This window comes from Ranitomeya imitator, chromosome 1 (assembly GCF_032444005.1).
Source record: "Ranitomeya imitator isolate aRanImi1 chromosome 1, aRanImi1.pri, whole genome shotgun sequence".
Lineage (NCBI taxonomy): Eukaryota > Metazoa > Chordata > Amphibia > Anura > Dendrobatidae > Ranitomeya > Ranitomeya imitator.
Genome location: NC_091282.1, coordinates 252743718 through 252760863, shown reverse-complemented (window position 1 = coordinate 252760863; position 17146 = coordinate 252743718). Strand labels below are relative to the sequence as shown.

General features: G+C 43.7%; 2 protein-coding genes across 5 annotated transcripts in view; one reads left to right on the top strand and one right to left on the bottom strand.

Annotated features, from left to right (window-relative positions):
* The window catches only part of KNTC1 (kinetochore associated 1), a 356896-nt gene extending 353219 nt beyond the window's left edge, over positions 1–3677 (bottom strand). Inside the window, exon 1 of the mRNA XM_069755662.1 lies at positions 3649–3677. The gene's annotated coding sequence lies outside the window, so the exon portion shown is untranslated. The remainder of the gene's footprint in view (positions 1–3648) is intronic.
* Positions 3678–3750: 73 nt separating this feature from the next.
* Positions 3751–17146, top strand: part of RSRC2 (arginine and serine rich coiled-coil 2) — a 47509-nt gene continuing 34113 nt past the window's right edge. For 2 of the 4 annotated variants that reach the window (XM_069755654.1, XM_069755648.1), the window contains exons 1-3: positions 3751–3921; positions 5880–6033; positions 11181–11221. In XM_069755654.1, coding sequence (XP_069611755.1) covers positions 3916–3921; positions 5880–6033; positions 11181–11221 — 201 coding nt within the window. In that variant the 5' untranslated portion in view covers positions 3751–3915. Of the gene's footprint in view, positions 3922–5879; positions 6034–11180; positions 11222–11930; positions 12009–17146 lie in introns of those variants that run through there. The other 2 variants (XM_069755658.1, XM_069755656.1) reach the window with 2 other exon arrangements.

The following is a 17146-nucleotide window of genomic DNA, read 5'->3' as shown; positions in this document are numbered from 1 at the left end:
ATTCCATCATAATAAATCCCCAGATCTACGTCCTTCTACAGAACCTAATAATTGTATGATACAATATTGTTCTGCTCCAGGAAGACATCCAGGCCTCTCTTGAACCCCTCGACTGAGTTCGCCATCACCACCTCCTCAGGCAAGCAATTCCAGATTCTCACTGCCCTAACAGTAAAGAATCCTCTTCTATGTTGGTGGAAAAACCTTTTCTCCTCCAGACGCAAAGAATGCCCCCTTGTGCCCGTCACCTTCCTTGGTATAAACAGATCCTCAGCGAGATATTTGTATTGTCCCCTTATATACTTATACATGGTTATTAGATCGCCCCTCAGTCGTCTTTTTTCTAGACTAAATAATCCTAATTTCGCTAATCTATCTGGGTATTGTAGTTCTCCCATCCCCTTTATTAATTTTGTTGCCCTCCTTTGTACTCTCTCTAGTTCCATTATATCCTTCCTGAGCACCGGTGCCCAAAACTGGACACAGTACTCCAAAGTGATCACCTATACTGTGAAGTCGGTAGCTTTCACCACTAGAAATAACTCTTTACTATAAGATTAATGTAACTTTGTTCAGCAATCATACATTAATAACTCACTGCTAGAAAATAAAGTTGATGAGGCCCCATACAGAAGACTTGGTTTCACATATACGTTCTGCTTTATTTTGTAGAAAAAACACATACCGTACTTCTACTTTATGAAGTGAATGAGTCAACAATCACACACAGATGTCATCTGGGTTGTATCCAAATGCTGTTAGATTACGCACAAATGTTAAAAACAGAATCATGGACCGAAAGCAAATTAAATGTGGTCGTTATGCTACAGCAGGGCAGGATTTATACTAGAATAAGTGAAGTTCTCCAATTGCCAATTATTTGACATTTTCCCCATCTTTTATGGCGAACACAAGAGTTTAGCAGAATAATCTGGCTCAGTGTGCACATTATACTCAGTGGCACATTCGGGTTCTGCCAGAATCCCAATTTCTTGTGCTTCAGATGGAAGCCCTTAATGGAGAAAGCAAAGTAGGGTAAAACATGGCGAGCATCCAGCCTAAACCTGCATCATTCCATCATCACTAGATGTGGAACTACTCTACCACAAATGAGCCACAACATTCTACATCTCTAGTAAAGCCGTTTCGCCACATCCAGCCTCAGGTGTCTAGAATTACTCTTTTGTGAGCAATCGGATTGTTGTAATTCTATAACGCTCATACAATCTCCTCTCCTGCAGTCTCAATTTACTTTATCTTCATTCAGATTTTTGTGTTTTGTGTTGTTCACTGATAGAATACCGACCCATTACGGTCTATGGGGCTGTTCACATGCCTGCCATTTTTTTTAGCAAAAACAAACTGACAGCAAACAAACCATCCAAGTGTTATTTTTTTCCTGTTAAAAGGGAACCTGTCCCCCCAAAAATCGTATATGAAATAAGGCCACCAGCATCAGGGACTTATCTAGAGCATTCTGTAATGCTGTAGATAAGCCCCCGATGTATCCTGAAAGGTAAGAAAAACAGGTTATATTATACTCACCCAGGGGCGGTCCCGCTGCGGTCCAGCGCCTCCCATCTTCATACGATCACGTCCTCTTCTTTTCTTCCTGTTGCGGCTCCGGCATACTTTGCCTGCCCGGTTGAAGGCAGAGCAAAATACTGCAGTGCGCAGGCGCCGGGAAAGGTCAGAGAGGCCTAGCACCGGCGCACTGCAGTACTTTGCTCTGCTCTCAACAGGGCAGATAAAGAACGCCTGCGCCGGAGCCGCAACAGGAAAAGAGGACGTGATCGTAAAAAGATGGGAGGCCCCAGGCCGCGACGCCCATCGGATCGGACCACTCGCGTGAGTATAACGTAACCTCTTTTTCTCATCTTTCAGGTTACATTGCGGGCTTATCTACAGCATTACAGAATGCTGTAGATAAGCCCCTGATGCCGATGGGCTTAGCTCATTCGATTTTGGGGGGGGGGACAGGTTCCCTTTAATGACCAAAAGCTTTGAATTGTTTACGGTTTACAAAAGGGTAGTCCTGGGTTCAAGCCCCACTAAGGACATCTGCAAAGAGTTTGTATGTTCTCTCCATGTTTGCGTGGGTTTCCTCCGGGTGCTCCGGTCTCCTCCCACATTCCAAAGACACACTGATAGGAAATTTAGATTGTGAGCCCCATTGGGGACAGCGATGATAATGTGTGCAAACTGTAAAGCGCTGCGTAATGTTAGCGCTATATAAAAATAAAGATTATTATTATTATTATTATTAAAGGGTAGGTTCCCCTGTCATGTGTGTGCCGTCCATATACAATTCGGTGTTTTTCCAGCAGCAGCATTTAATCATTTACAATGTCTTATGTTACAGGATCGCAATGTATCAGTAAAAATCGGATGCTCCACTATATATACTTTGCATGGAATCTGATTTTATTTTCACACCCGTACACTTGAATGGCCGAGTCTCATCGGATTTACAGAAAAAAATAAAAAATAGTGCTGGCTGTGATTTTTTTTCACATGCAGATTCGGTCAGTGAAAAACCAGTTATCAGCACTGCTCATTGACTAACATTGGCCCGACCGCTGGCTCTTTCTTTTTTCATGGATAGAATTCAGACTGAAAATACAGTTGTGTGAACGAGCCCCAAGAGAAACGTGGATGCCACGGTGATGGCAAAAATGGAGGAAAATCGGAGTCGCTACACTGATTTAAAAAAAATAAAAATACAAAATAAGGAATATCTGATACGTAAGAAGTTAGGCTACTTTCACACTAGTGTCGGAATTTCCCCGTCGCAATGCGTCGGGGAGATTCCGACGCTAGCGTTTGCTGCATTGCACAATGGGTGCAGCGGATGCATTTTTCCGGCGCATCCGCTGCCCCATTGTAAGGTGTGGGGAGGTGGGGGCGGAGTTCCGGCCGCGCATGCGCGGTCGGAAAAAGTGGTCCGTCAGGAGAAAAAAAGTTACATGTAGCGTTTTTTGCTCCCGATGGTCCGCAAAAGCACGACGCATCCGTCGCTCGACGGATGCGACGTGTGGCAATCCGTCGTCAATGCAAGTCTATGGGGAAAAAACGCATTCTGCAAGCACTTTTGCAGGATGCGTTTTTTCTGCAAAACAACGCATTGTGACGGATTGCAGAAAACGCTAGTGTGAAAGTAGCCTTATCGGAATAGCAGCTTTTCGTGCCCTCCTTCTTGGGGGGTCTGGGGTCTTCCACAGCACCACCCTTTACATGCCAACCCCATTTCCCACCCTTGCGGTTACACATCCGGACACTGACAGTACGCACAGCCTGTTGGCACAATCCTCGCCACCTCTTATGGGAGGTCTCCCCGCATATTGGATAGTGGGCTCCATAATAGGCATTAATGGCTGCAGGTAGAATATTCTGACTTTTGGGATCATCCCGCGGTTTATCATGTGAATGACGCCCTATTGGAAGACATGGAGGGGCTCCCAAGATTGGGCAATAGCCAGAGCAGCAGCCATGATGAGGGGACGCTGCGCCCACAGCCCGGAACGGTGGAGCCTCTGCTCTGGTGAAAAGTTATCACTGACAGCCATGTGTGAGGCGGCTGCTCGGAGCACACACACTAACCAGCCGGGTTCCCTCACCCTCCACCCACGTCACCCGCCGGTCACCTACCCGCGGCGCCCGCGAGCACTTCTTCCACTTGAATCTGGCGGGAAGGGAACAGTGACGTGAGGGTTGCTAGGTTGCCCTGACGTCACGCCCCGCTCCCAGAATGCTCAGCGCGAAGGCAGCTTCCTTTGTGTTTCCACATACGGGTATTAGTGCCCCGCCCGCTTCATTCGGTCGGTCGACGTTGTTGATCCGTGTGACCGCAGCTGGCGGCGCCACAGATCCGGACTCCGCGGCAGAAGGCGAGAACCTTTCGCTTTTCCACTAACCATGGCGGTAGGTGCATGCCCGTAATAGCCTACAGGAGCTGCAGGGAGCCCCAGAGCCAGGGAAAATGGCGCCGCAGCTCTGCCATGTTCCCTGCGGCCTGCTCTGTGGTAGCGCCGGATGTCGGTCCATGTTCAGCTGATGCTAGGCCCCTCGCCCTCAGTAATTCACGTAACGGCGCCGTTATCAGCGGCTCACTGGTATCTTGTCCAGTATGTCCTCCGGTGCGCGCTGTATATGTTCCCCCCTGTTAGTGTGCATGTTACTAGCCTCTCACTCGTAGGCCTCGGTCAGTATTTCACCTCAGTGTTTATCAGCCAAAACCAGGACTGGGTGATAATACAGAACTGGCGACGTGTTTCTATTATACTTTTCTTCTTACAGATACAGAAGTACATTCTGAGGTAAAAAAAAACCTCACCAAATACTGAACGTGTTCGGCTACTTTCACACTAGTCCGTCGGTATGGGCCGTCGCAAACCGTTGGCCCGACAGACAGTGTGATTGATTAGCACAACGTGGGCAGCGGATGCAGTTTTACAACGCTTCCGCTGCCCATTGTGAGTTCCGGGGAGGAGGGGGCGGAGTTACGGCCACGCATGCGCAGTCGAAAATGGCGGACCCGTTGCACAAAAAGTTACATAGAATGTTTTTTGTGCGTCGCGGCGGCCAAAAATACAATGCATCCGTCGCACGACAGATGCGACGTGTGGCAATACGTCGTTAATGCAAGTCTATGGAGAAAAAACGCATCCTGCGGGCAACTTTGCAGGATGTGGTTTTTCTCCAAAACGATGCTAGAAAATAGCCTTACTGCGGCCTTTTTGGCAGCAGTGTTTAATTTTACAATCTGTGTCCTACTGCTGAAGTTGTTGCGAATTGTCTGGGTTCTGCAAATCGATTGGCCACGTTGGTAATCTGTAGCCTCTGGATGATGGCGCCTTAGAAGCACCTCCTACTTAACGGCACCCACAGCTCATGGTTTGGTTAGCCAACCAGGCCGGCACAGATGCCTTGGAGGCAGAAGACGATTCTCCTTTGGCCACAGATGAATGATGTGGGTGATTGACTTGGTCCTGCAAATCGAGATGTTGTCAGTAATTGTTAGCCAAGCTAACAGAATGAGGTCTTATTTTAGTGTTGCAAATAACATTTGTGACATTTTGCACCAAAACAAATGAGGTTATTTGAGGAACATACTTAAAGGGAACCTGTCACCCCGTTTTTTGAGATTGAGCTATAAATACTGTTAAATAGGGCCTGCGCTGTGTGTTCCTATAGTGTATGTAGTGTACCCCGATTCCCCATGTATGCTGAGAAATAACTTACCAAAGTCGCCGTTTTCGCCTGTCAATCAGGCTGGTCAGGTCGGGAGGGCGTGGTGACATCGCTGGTTCTTCCTCAGCTTTACGTTGGTGGCGTAGTGGTGAACAAGCGCATTAGAGATCGCGGCGGCCATTTTCCCAAAGCCGAGATGCAAACTCGGCTTTGGGAAAATGGCCGCCGCGATCTCTAATGCGCACGCGCGGCATCCCGCGGCCATTTTCCTGAAGCCCCGTGCAGCAGAGCACTCGATCTGCGCACGCGCGGCCCCAGGAAGATGGCCGCCCCCACCGACGAAAGGGATGACAGCGCAGATCGCGCGCTGCTTGTTCACCACTACGCCACCAACGTAAAGCTGAGGAAGAACCAGCGATGTCACCACGCCCTCCCGACCTGACCAGCCTGATTGACAGGCGAAAACGGCGACTTTGGTAAGTTATTTCTCAGCATACATGGGGAATCGGGGTACACTACATACACTATAGGAACACACAGCGCAGGCCCTATTTAACAGTATTTATAGCTCAATCTCAAAAAACGGGGTGACAGGTTCCCTTTAAAGCATAATAGAAAATTTTTTAAAAATTGTGAAAATACTTTTGAATGGAAGTTAACATTATTATTATTTTTATGTATCTTTTTAGTCTAGTGACCCAGAGCGGGAAGACGGATCTCCTGGAAGCTTATCACCGACATTAGAAAAACGCATGGAGCATTGTGACCCTTCAAAGTCCCCTAAAGCTTATAGGCATTATTCAAGGTCTCGTTCACGTTCAAGGGAGCATAAAAGGAAGACTGGTAAGCTGGCTTGTTTCGGATGGTTTCAGATATAATTTACAAGTCTAAATAGTTCATGAAAGCATTGTGTGCAGTAAACAGGTGACAAGTCCCTTGGCTTATAGCAGTCTCCGGGACATAGTCTGCAGAGCAGCTGGGGTGCACATATCTACTTCAATGATACAAAGAATTACATGGTTCCAATTGGAGTGTACTCTTGTGAGATCTTCAAGTGAGAGTCAAGCTATGTTCAGACTAATGTATTTCTGGTCAATGTGTTGTCCATATGCACAATGAACTGCACGCTGCCGGCTCACGGAACAATGTTAGGCCTCTTTCACACGTCCAGATAATTTCGGTACCGGAGTTATCCGTGTGTCCGTGTGCTCACGTAGCACATCAGTGTGGCACACATGCGGCCGCCGTACTGGCACACAGTAAGCGCTGTCCCCCCTGCGTGTGGTGCTGAAGCCGGCATTCATTCCTTCTCCCCAGCAGCGTTCGCTGGAGAGAAGGAATGAAAAATCAAGGTTTGGTTTTTTTATGTGTTAAAAATAAAGTTTGTGGGTCACCTCCCGCCTCCCATCCCCAGTGCGCCCGCCCGCTTGCCGAGAAATACTCACCCAGCTCCTGCGATGTGTGCTCTCAGCGCCGGCAGCAGGTCCTGTGTGAGCGGTCACATGGTACCGCTCATTACAGTGATGAATATGCGCATCCACAAACTTTATTTTTAACACAAAAGAAAACAAACCTTGATTTTTCATTTCTTCTCTCCAGCGAACGATGCTGGGGAGAAGGAATGAATGCCGGCTTCAGCACCACACGCAGGGGGGACAGCGCTTACTGTAGCGCTGTCTCTCCTGCGGGCGGTACGTGCACACGGAGGAGAGTGCACACTGTTCTGCGTGTGCGGGACGTATTGCGGTACGTGTTTCCGGAGAAAAGCGGACATGTCTCCATGTTTTACACACGGTCCGTGAAAACACGGAGACATGTGCATAGACCCATTCATTTGAATGGGTCTACGTGTGTCAGTGTCTCCGGTACGTGAGAAAACTGTCAGTACACGTACCGGAGACACTGACGTGTGAAAGAGGCCTTAAGGTACCGTCACATTCATTCAGCGACGCTGCAGCGATATAGACAACGAGCCGATCGCTGCAGCGTCGCTGTTTAGGTTGCTGTAGAGACGTCAAACACTGCAGCTCCAGAACGATGCAGGAGCGATCCAGTGACGTAACGGCGACTCACTTATCGTTCACGCTCCATGTAAAAACATTGCTGGCATCGTTGCTTTTGCTGTCAAACATGACGATACACGCCGACCTGACGACCAAATAAAGTTCTGGACTTGTAGCTCCGACCAGCGATATCACAGCAGGATCCAGATCGCTGCTGCGTGTCAAACACAACGAGATCGCTATCCAGGACGCTGCAACGTCACAGATCATTGTCGTTCTCATTGTAAAGTTGCTGTGTGAAGGTACCTTTAGGCTGCATTCACATGACCATACTTTACGATCTGTGCTGGTGCTGCAGTTACTCACCTATTCTAACAACCTCATATATGATAATGAGACAGTTGATTTAGTCCACGTTCACATATTTAGTATTCTACATCAGTTTCTGTAAACCAAAATCGGGAGTGCAAAAATCAGAAGAAAAGTATAATAGAAATACGTCACCACCTAATCATTTTTCACCAACTCCTGGTTTGGCTAACACAAATAGTGATGTAAAATACTGACCGAACACTCAACGTGTGAATGCGGCCTTCAGCTCAGAAGAAGCACAGTCATTCTGGATATTGCGAATAAATAGCACAATCCATAAAATGTGGTTTAGTGAGTGCATTTGAGCAGACAATACATTGCTTTCATGGCAGGCGGCTCCTGCATACATCTTCCATATTGATGAGCACGCGGACCTAGTCAAGTAGTCTCAGAATTTCAGTGTTCATCTGAAACAAACTTTTTTTTTTATTATTACTTTATCCCCTTAATGACCGTCAATATGTCTTTTAACTGACCTGAGATATAAGAGAATAGCATCCCCATACAGGTGACAATCCAGCAGCTGTCGGCTGAACACTATAGCTGACAACTTATTGTCAACTTACTGTATCAGCCACGATCAGTGTTGGCACCGTCCATATTTGTTTAACCCCTTAGATGTAGCTATCAATAGTGACTACATCATATAAATGGTTAACAGTGTGGGGGATTCCGATTTAACCCCATCAGCACCCTGAGATCATGATTCTGTGGTCCTGATTAGTGATGAGCAAATATACTCGTTACTCGAGATTTCCTGAGCACGCTCGGGTGTCCTCCGAGTATTTTTTTTTAGTGCTCGGAGATTTTCATCGCTGCAGCTGAATGATTTACATCTCTTAGCCAGCTTGATTACATGTGGGGATTCCCTAGCAACCAGGCAACTCCCACATGTACTTATGCTGTCTAACAGATGTAAATCATTCAGCTGCAGCGATGAAAACTAAATCTCCGAGCACTAAAAAAAATACTCTGAGGACACCCGAGCGTGCTCGGCAAATCTCGAGTAACGAGTATATAAGCTCATCACTAGTCCTGATGTTTGCCTTGATAATTCGCAGCCAAATAGCGGCCTTAGAGTCTGCTGGCTATAGCGGCCTGTTCAGAAGTCAGCGACATTTAGGGCATGTGCGCACGTTGTGCATTTGTCTGCGGATTCACAGCAGTTTTCCATCCGGGTTACAGTACCGTGTAAACCTATGGAAAACAAAATCCACAGTGCACATGCCGCGGAAAATACCGCGCGGAAACGCTGCTTTTTATTTTCCGCAGCATGTCAATTCTTTGTGCGGATTCTGCAGCGTTTTACACCTGCTCCTCAATAGGAATCCGCAGGTGTTAAAATGCAGGTGAAATCTGCACAAAGAACGCTGGAAAACCATAGGTAAAACGCAGTGCGTTTTACCTGTGGATTTTTCTAACACTGAGCGGAAAAATCCGCATAGAAATCCGCAACATGGGCACATAGCCGTCAGTGGTAAAAATACATTTTTTTCATTCCTGTCATGCTACTTTGCATTCAATCCAGATCACCTGAAGGGTTAATAAACTACCCGACTGCAGTTTTTAATGTCAGGGGGTGTTTTTTTTAAAATGGTATCACTTTTGGAGGTTTTCCAATATCTAGAACCCCAAAAGTCACTTCAAACCTGAATAGGTCCTTCAAGAATATAAGTTTTGTAAATTTCCTTGAAAAATTACTGCTACATTTTTAAACCTCCTAAAAGGCTAACAAAATAAAATAACATTTTACAAATGGTGCTGATGTAAAGAAGACATGAGGGAAATGTTATTTATTAATGTTTTTGTGTGGTATGATTACCTGGATTAAAGGGATAAATGATTTAATGTTTGAAAATTGCACTTTTTTTTTACATTTTTTGTCAAATTTCTGATATTTTTTTTTTATAAACCCAAACATACATACATTTACCATTAACATAAAGTACAACATGTCACGAAAAACAATCTCAAAATCCTTGATCTGTTGAAGCATTTCAGATTTATTACCACATAAAGGGTCAGATGTTAGAAATTTAGCTCCGTCACTAAGGGGTTAAACACTAAAAGGAAGCAATATTGTGCTAAAAAAAAGTTTTAAATAATAATATTTTTCACTGTAGTTCATTTACAGACCTACATTTCTCTAGAGTTTCAGATTAAAGGTACCGTCACACTCAGCGACGCTGCAGCGATACCGACAACGATCCGGATCGCTGCAGCGTCGCTGTTTGGTCGCTGGAGAGCTGTCACATAGACAGCTCTCCAGCGACCAAAGATCCCGAGGTCCCCGGTAACCAGGGTAAACATCGGGTTACTAAGCGCAGGGCCGCGCTGTGCTTCTCTGCTCTGGCTGTGAGCGCCGGGCAGCCGGAAAGCAGAGCGGTGACGTCACCGCTGTGCTTTCCGGCCGCTGTGCTCACAGCCAGAGCAGAGAAGCAGAGCGCCGGGGACAGACAGCGGTGGGTAAGTATGTAGTGGTTGTTTTTTTTACTTTAACGATGGTAACCAGGGTAAACATCGGGTTACTAAGCGCGACCCTGCGCTTAGTAACCCGATGTTTACCCTGGTTACCAGCGAAGACATCGCTGAATCGGCGTCACACATGCCGATTCAGCGATGTCAGCGGGAGATCCAGCGACGAAACAAAGTTCTGGACTTTCTTCCCCGACCAGCGATATCACAGCAGGATCCTGATCGCTGCTGCGTGTCACACTGGACGATATCGCTAGCCAGGATGCTGCAACGTCACGGATCGCTAGCGATATCGTCTAGTGTGACAGTACCTTAAAACAAGCTCTACTAAAGTTAGTCACACATCCATGTGTCATGTCCTAGTGCTGTTTTTTATTGTTTTGCTTTTTTTTTTTATTCTCGAGCAGCACTCGCACCCATAGATTCACTGAGCCATATACACTTATTTTAAACGTGTCTGTCTCCAAACCTTAAAGGGGTTCTCCAAGAAATGTTTTAGCATAAATAGATACACATTTAAATAATCATTTTTCTAAATATATCATTTAGCAAAAATGTACGCTTTATTTACTGCACGCTGTCTGTACTCAAAGTTGGCAACTACTATCAATAACACACCATCCTAGATTTCAGATGCCTTTTTTCTTAATGAAGGTATTTAGAAAAATGTTTAATATTTAGATGTGTATTTATTTTAGTACATTTCTTGGAGAACCCTTTTAGGCTTGAGCGTATGTGCTTATGTCATCTTTTTTGTGGCTCAGACTCTGCCAGTAAACTATGGGTTCCTTGAGACACGGATGAAACTATAAGATGGTGGACTTTGTACTTCAGTGTTCCTTCCTAGTTTCATCCATTTTTAACTGTTAACTTACGAGTTAATGGCTAAAGAGAGTTCAGACAGTATATCTGCTTCAGTGGAAAAAAGGACAAGAAAAAAAAAATGATGGAACTAGTTGCACACCTGAGAAAAAAGTAGGTATTTTTCTCTCAGAAAGTATCACAAGGATATGTTCCCATGGTCCGTAAATGCTGCGTCCGATCATGTAACTTACTGTTCATCTCCTTTTATAATATAGAACCATTAGAACAGAATTAAAGACTGATTCATTTACATCAATTGATTTTTCTCTTTTACAGATGAAGGAAAGAAGCATAGGAGTAGGAGCAGAAGCAAAGAGGTAATTAATATTTTGTAGTGTAACAACTGTGTTTGTGCGTGTGTTTATGTAGGAATTGTTTTTACTAAATGGTAAGTACATGTCGAAGTTGGATGGAATTTATTGGACTCAACCTTTACAGATTATTGCAACTGGTACTCCTCAAAAAAAAAAAGCCTGACACTGCATTTATTACAGCTTCAGCAGTATCTATATGAATTATACAACCAGCAGCAGGTGAATGGGAAATTTATTTTATCCGAATTGTTCATCTGTTTGCAAAGTTTGGATTCTGGAGACCTTTTGTTACCACATCATGGGTATTTACAATTGTGGCAGATTTGTTGTAGAAGTTTTGTGGCTGAAAAACTGTTCCATGCATATTATAGTGTTGTTGGATTTTTGCATGTTCAAGCCACATAAACATATCAGTTGTATACATGTTTGCATTAAATCTGCTTCTTGTGAATTCACCCTTACTGTGGGTTTAATACATTTGACTTCAGCTGGGATGCCATCTCATTACATATTAACTTTTTTCTACCTTTTTGTAATATGGCAACTCAGTTTTCTATAGAACAAGTACTAAACAGTGGCACAAGATTGATACTGGAAGCTGGACTAATATTTTACAATACTTTTGGTGATCGCCGTAATAAGAAGCATTTATATAAAGTTTATTATTGTGCTTCGACCACATGATAACATTTCTATAATAAATCATACTCAGCGTGCTAAAGCACGAAGAGACTGAACTGAAGACGCTCCAGACTCAGATAGCAAAATAATAAGCCTACTTCATGATAAGGTAACTATAAGTTATTCAACCTACTACTTGCCTTATGAAATACATTTAGTGAACTGTTTAATGGGAATTCCACCTTTAATCAGTGATCCACTGGACAAACGTTTTCTTTTACTTGAGGTATGACAGCTGATAAATGCTTACAGCAAAGAAACATCTGTTGTATCCAGGTACCTGTAAATATAGCTTGTAAGTTTGTCTCAAGGTGGAATTCTCTCCCAGATGTATTTACAGCAAGTTATGTTGTGTATGTCTTTTTACTGTTTACCTGAAATATATAGAAAACACAAATATACAAATCTTGTATTTTCTTCCAAAAATGCTATGGAAACTGACCTTGAGCCACAGAGGATTTATTTTAGTAATTCCAGAGATTCCCTTCTCAGGGTTCATTGTGTCATTTCTTTAATGTATCATCTCCTGTGAGGAAGATTCTAATGTTTTTGTTTAAATAATCTTATTTCATTTCTCTTTATTACCATTCTAAATTATATTTTGATCATTTTTGTCTAAATCTCTAAAATATAAAATCACTGAATACATATATAATCACACACATTAGTTGATTGTATGGTTTTTGTACGGTGAAGGATCCGTGATCTAGCCATGCCTTTGTCTGCTGTTTTATTTTGGTCCTTTCTCTAAATTGAGAATTTATAGATAAGGTGCCAAAAAAACTATAGAATCAATTTTGCATGCTGCTTTGAAGAGTAGATATTAAAGGGAACCTGTCACCACCCCTTCCCCCCAGGCGTTTGAAACTAAAAGAGCCACCTTGTGCAGCAGTAATGCTGCATTCTGACAAGTTGGCTCTTTTAGTTATTGGTTCTATAAATGCAGAAATAATCCATTTTGTAAACCCCCCCCTCCCCCGCTGCAGACTCCTCACAGCCGTCACTCAAGTCTTCTTGGCGCCGGGCTCCGCCTCCTCAGCCCTGTTTGTTTTGAAATCTGCTGCCCTGCTTGTGAATCCCAGCCCATCAGTGTCTTATGATGTATTCACACTGCGAGGCTGGGATTCCTGGGCATGCGCACTGCAACCTGGGTGAGGGGCTTAGACACGCAGTGTGCATGCCCAGGAATCCCAGCCCTGCAGTGTTTCATGTAACCGCGTTTTGCGCAAAAACGCTGCAAAACTTGATACCTGCATCTTTCTGGTATGGATTTTCAGGGTTTTTCAGCACCCATTACCTTCAAGGGGTGAAAAACACTGAAGTGACACTCGCTATTGTGCAAAAAAACCATGAAAAGCAGAAAATACTGATGACAAAAAAGTGTGTGCATGAGATTTTTTAAAATGCTGCTGAAAATTTGCATTAAAAAAAACCCAAAACATCTAGTGTGAACATCATAGCCTAACCGAAGCCAGATGGAAACCAAATTATAATAATCGTTTGGGTCATTTTTCTTCCTTTTGCATCACTTCATATCTAGGTGCAGAGATGAATAGGCAGCACTCCATATCGGGTAAAAACTTTCCTCTATTCGTAATCGGGAGACATGGATGCGGGGGAATCTGGTCACCTGGATCCGTTGAAGCTTAGGCTGTACAGAAAACGTCCATTGTCCACACGGTGAACCGCTTCCCTGTGCCGCCTACTCCTCTCTGCATCTGGATTTTCTGGAGACTTTACAGTCAATGGTTTTGCACCTGATTTCTGAGTGGTCGCTCATAAGCCTGAAGTTCCTGAGCTCTACGGAAAGGCATGGTGGTTTTGTGTGGTGCCTGTTGCTCTGAATTGTGTACATACTTTTGCATCACTTATGCAGTGCATTTATTTTGGACATTAAAATGTCATTCCTATCTTCATAGGTAGGGAAGTACTTGTAAAAAAAAAAAAAACATTTTTACAGTTTTGTAATTAAAATTTTCTGCTGTTATTGAGACATTTAACTTTAGCTTGATGCCTAGGAGCCCAACCACCACTACTAATGTCTGGCTACACACTGTACTGTAATCTGCCTATTCTGGCCAGGTGACAAGCAGTACTTGTGTTCTGCTGCTTATTAGCGGTAGCTGCAAGGCAACGAGCTTTAAATAACTGTTAGTAAAGGTACCTTCACACTGAACGATATCGCTAGCGATCCGTGACGTTGCAGCGTCCTGGCTAGCGATATCGTTCAGTTTGACACGCAGCAGCGATCAGGATCCTGCTGTGATGTCGTTGGTCGCTGCAGAAAGTCCAGCACTTTATTTCGTCGCTGGACTCCCTGCAGACATCGCTGAATCGGCGTGTGTGACGCCGATTCAGCGATGTCTTCACTGGTAACCAGGGTAAACATCGGGTTACTAAGCGCAGGGCCGCACTTAGTAACCCGATGTTTACCCTGGTTACCATCGTAAAAGTTAAAACAAACCCTACATACTTACCTTCCGGTGTCTGTCACCGCTCTGCTTTCCGGCCGCTGTGCTCACAGCCAGTGCAGGAAAGCACAGCGCCAGGGACAGACAGCGGAAGGTAAGTATGTAGTGTTTGGTTTTTTTTTTTACGCTTACGCTGGTAACCAGGGTAAACATCGGGTTACTAAGCGCGGCACTGCGCTTAGTAACCCGATGTTTACCCTGGTTACCGGCATCGTTGGTCGCTGGAGAGCTGTCTGTGTGACAGCTCTCCAGCGACGCTGCAGCGATCGACATCGTTGTCGGTATCGCTGTAACGTCGCTCAGTGTGAAGGTACCTTTAGATCCATCGCCTTCAGTCTTTCTCCACTAGTGTTCGTATCTCAAGAACAGCTAAACATTTTAATAAGCAGTAAATTGCAAAATTGTTTGTACTTGCAAGCAGTATGTGACTATCCATTTTTGAAAAGGAGAATCTCCTTTTAATGCCATTTGTTCTTAAAACAGATAAAGGAATGTCTAAAGGCAATGGGGGTGGTTTAGTTAACTTAATTTATAGAGAACATTAATGCATCTGTTCTTAAAGAGCCATATAATTTTTTTATTATTTTTTTTCATTACTACACAAAAACAACTTTTGTACATTAGGTCATGGGTACGTGGTGTATTTTTAGAATGGCAGATGTGTGCGTGCCAATATGTTTTGGTATGAGAAATGGTATGTGGTAAGTTGTATGTCATGTAATTTAAAAATTGAAGTGGTACAGTCACTAAAAAACAGCCTTCATACCTATTTTCGTGTGTGTTTTTGTAAGCACATGTATCATTTACTAAATGTCTCCTCTTAGGGGATCCATTCTTGAAACTTCACATTTCACTCTTTTGTTGCTGACATACAAACCTTTTAATCAAATCTAACGTTCAGTTTACCCAGTATGATCTGGTGGACTTCCTTGGTTATAAAGATTAAAAGATAGAATACAATGTTTGAAGTGGAAGTTTAGTCAAAATAAAAAACTATTTTAGAAGATTAACGGAAGATGACAGTTTTGAAGTTGTGATCTTGGACCGCTACTGATTTCCATAATGAAGGACTCAAAAGATGCTAAAGTGGATATTTACATATATATTCAAGGTCCTGTCTATCGGGCAGCATGTTAAAAAGTCAACTTCCTAGCAGCTGCTATTGTCAGCTTTTCCTCCATAAGAATAGTATTGCTGGCTTTAAGTGGTAGATTTTACTTTACAGAATAAACTTGCATGATAAATGATGTAATCTCTGCACCTTGCTGTTCAATTTAGCGGGTAAATATCTCACTTTAGACAAATGGATTAGTTGGTTCACAGAAATGTGCAATGTGTTTATGAAAGAAAAAATAGATCTACATATTTTTATGAATTAAGAAATTATAAACACTGGTGCTGTACACTCCGGGCAATAGAAGAAAAGGGGAAGAGGCTGATTGAGGGAGATGGAAAAAAAAGGGGGCATGAAGCTGCTGGTGGGGTGGCAGGGTCTGTGCTATACCCTGTCTGAGATAATTGGACTAAAGACTATATGCTAATGACCCACCTGCGCTCATGGAAAATATATAGTACTTGCGTTCCAGCGAGATAGACAGAGCCACTTACGCTCTAATAAATACAATAAATATGTGAAGAGTTAAATGTAATAAGTGGGCTATGCCTAAAAATCAAATGTATACTGGCACCCTCCTATTATGGTGGAATGGGGATTTATCCGTTAGGAACCGACAGTAATGGAGTGCCCGCAGATGGTGAAACATCCACTTACTAGTTGCTAATGCTGAAGGTCTGGACGTTCAGCATTAGTAACTAGTAAGTGGATGTTTCACTATTTGCGGGCACTCCATTACTGTCGGTTCCTAACGGATAAATCCCCATTCCACCATAGTAGGAGGGTGCCAGTATACATTTGATTTTTAGGCATAGCCCACTTATTACATTTAACTCTTCACATATTTATTGTATTTATTAGAGCGTAAGTGGCTCTGTCGCTGTAACGCAAGTACTATATATTTCCCATGAGCGCAGGTGGGTCATTAGCATATATTTTTATGAATTAATTTTGAAGCACAACATTTTTTTTAGATTAATTTGGTGTTTGTAGTAAGGCTAGGTTCACATTGCGTTAATGGGTGTCCGCTAGCGGACTCCGTTACATGGCGCAATTAATGCTATGTAACGGATCCGTTAGCGCACCCATTGACTGCAATATGCTAACGGATCTCTAGCGCATGCCATTTTTGGCATGCGCTAGCGATACCCCGTTAGTTTCGGTCGGACCGCGGACGCTGCTTGCAGCGTCCGAGGTCCGTTCCTAGCTAGCGCAGATCGGGTATCTGCGCTAGCGGGATCGCTAAACGCGATCCCTTTTGGGACATTGCGTTAGCGCAATCCGCTAGCGTATGCGCTAAACGGATTGCCCTAACGCAATGTGAAGCTAGCCTTACTTATTTTGTAGTTTGTCCACATTGGATCCCTAGAGGTCAAGAGTTTCATGCAGCACCAAAGGGGTCACCACCCTTCATGTTTCACTCTGAAAACCCATCAAAATGCCTTGTTTACGGTGTAAATGCAAATGCTGACTACTTGAAAGTCAGTTTGATTGTGTGTTTTTTTATGTTATGCACGCAGTTTAAGTTGCCTAAAATATTTGGCTCTTTTTAGAATTATTTAAAAAAAAAAAAAAGTGGAAATTAAGCTGTTTTTTATGTGAGTACTTTAGTTCAGGTGCAGCTCAGAAATTTTCTGTTTGGACTTGGAGATTTATCTCAAA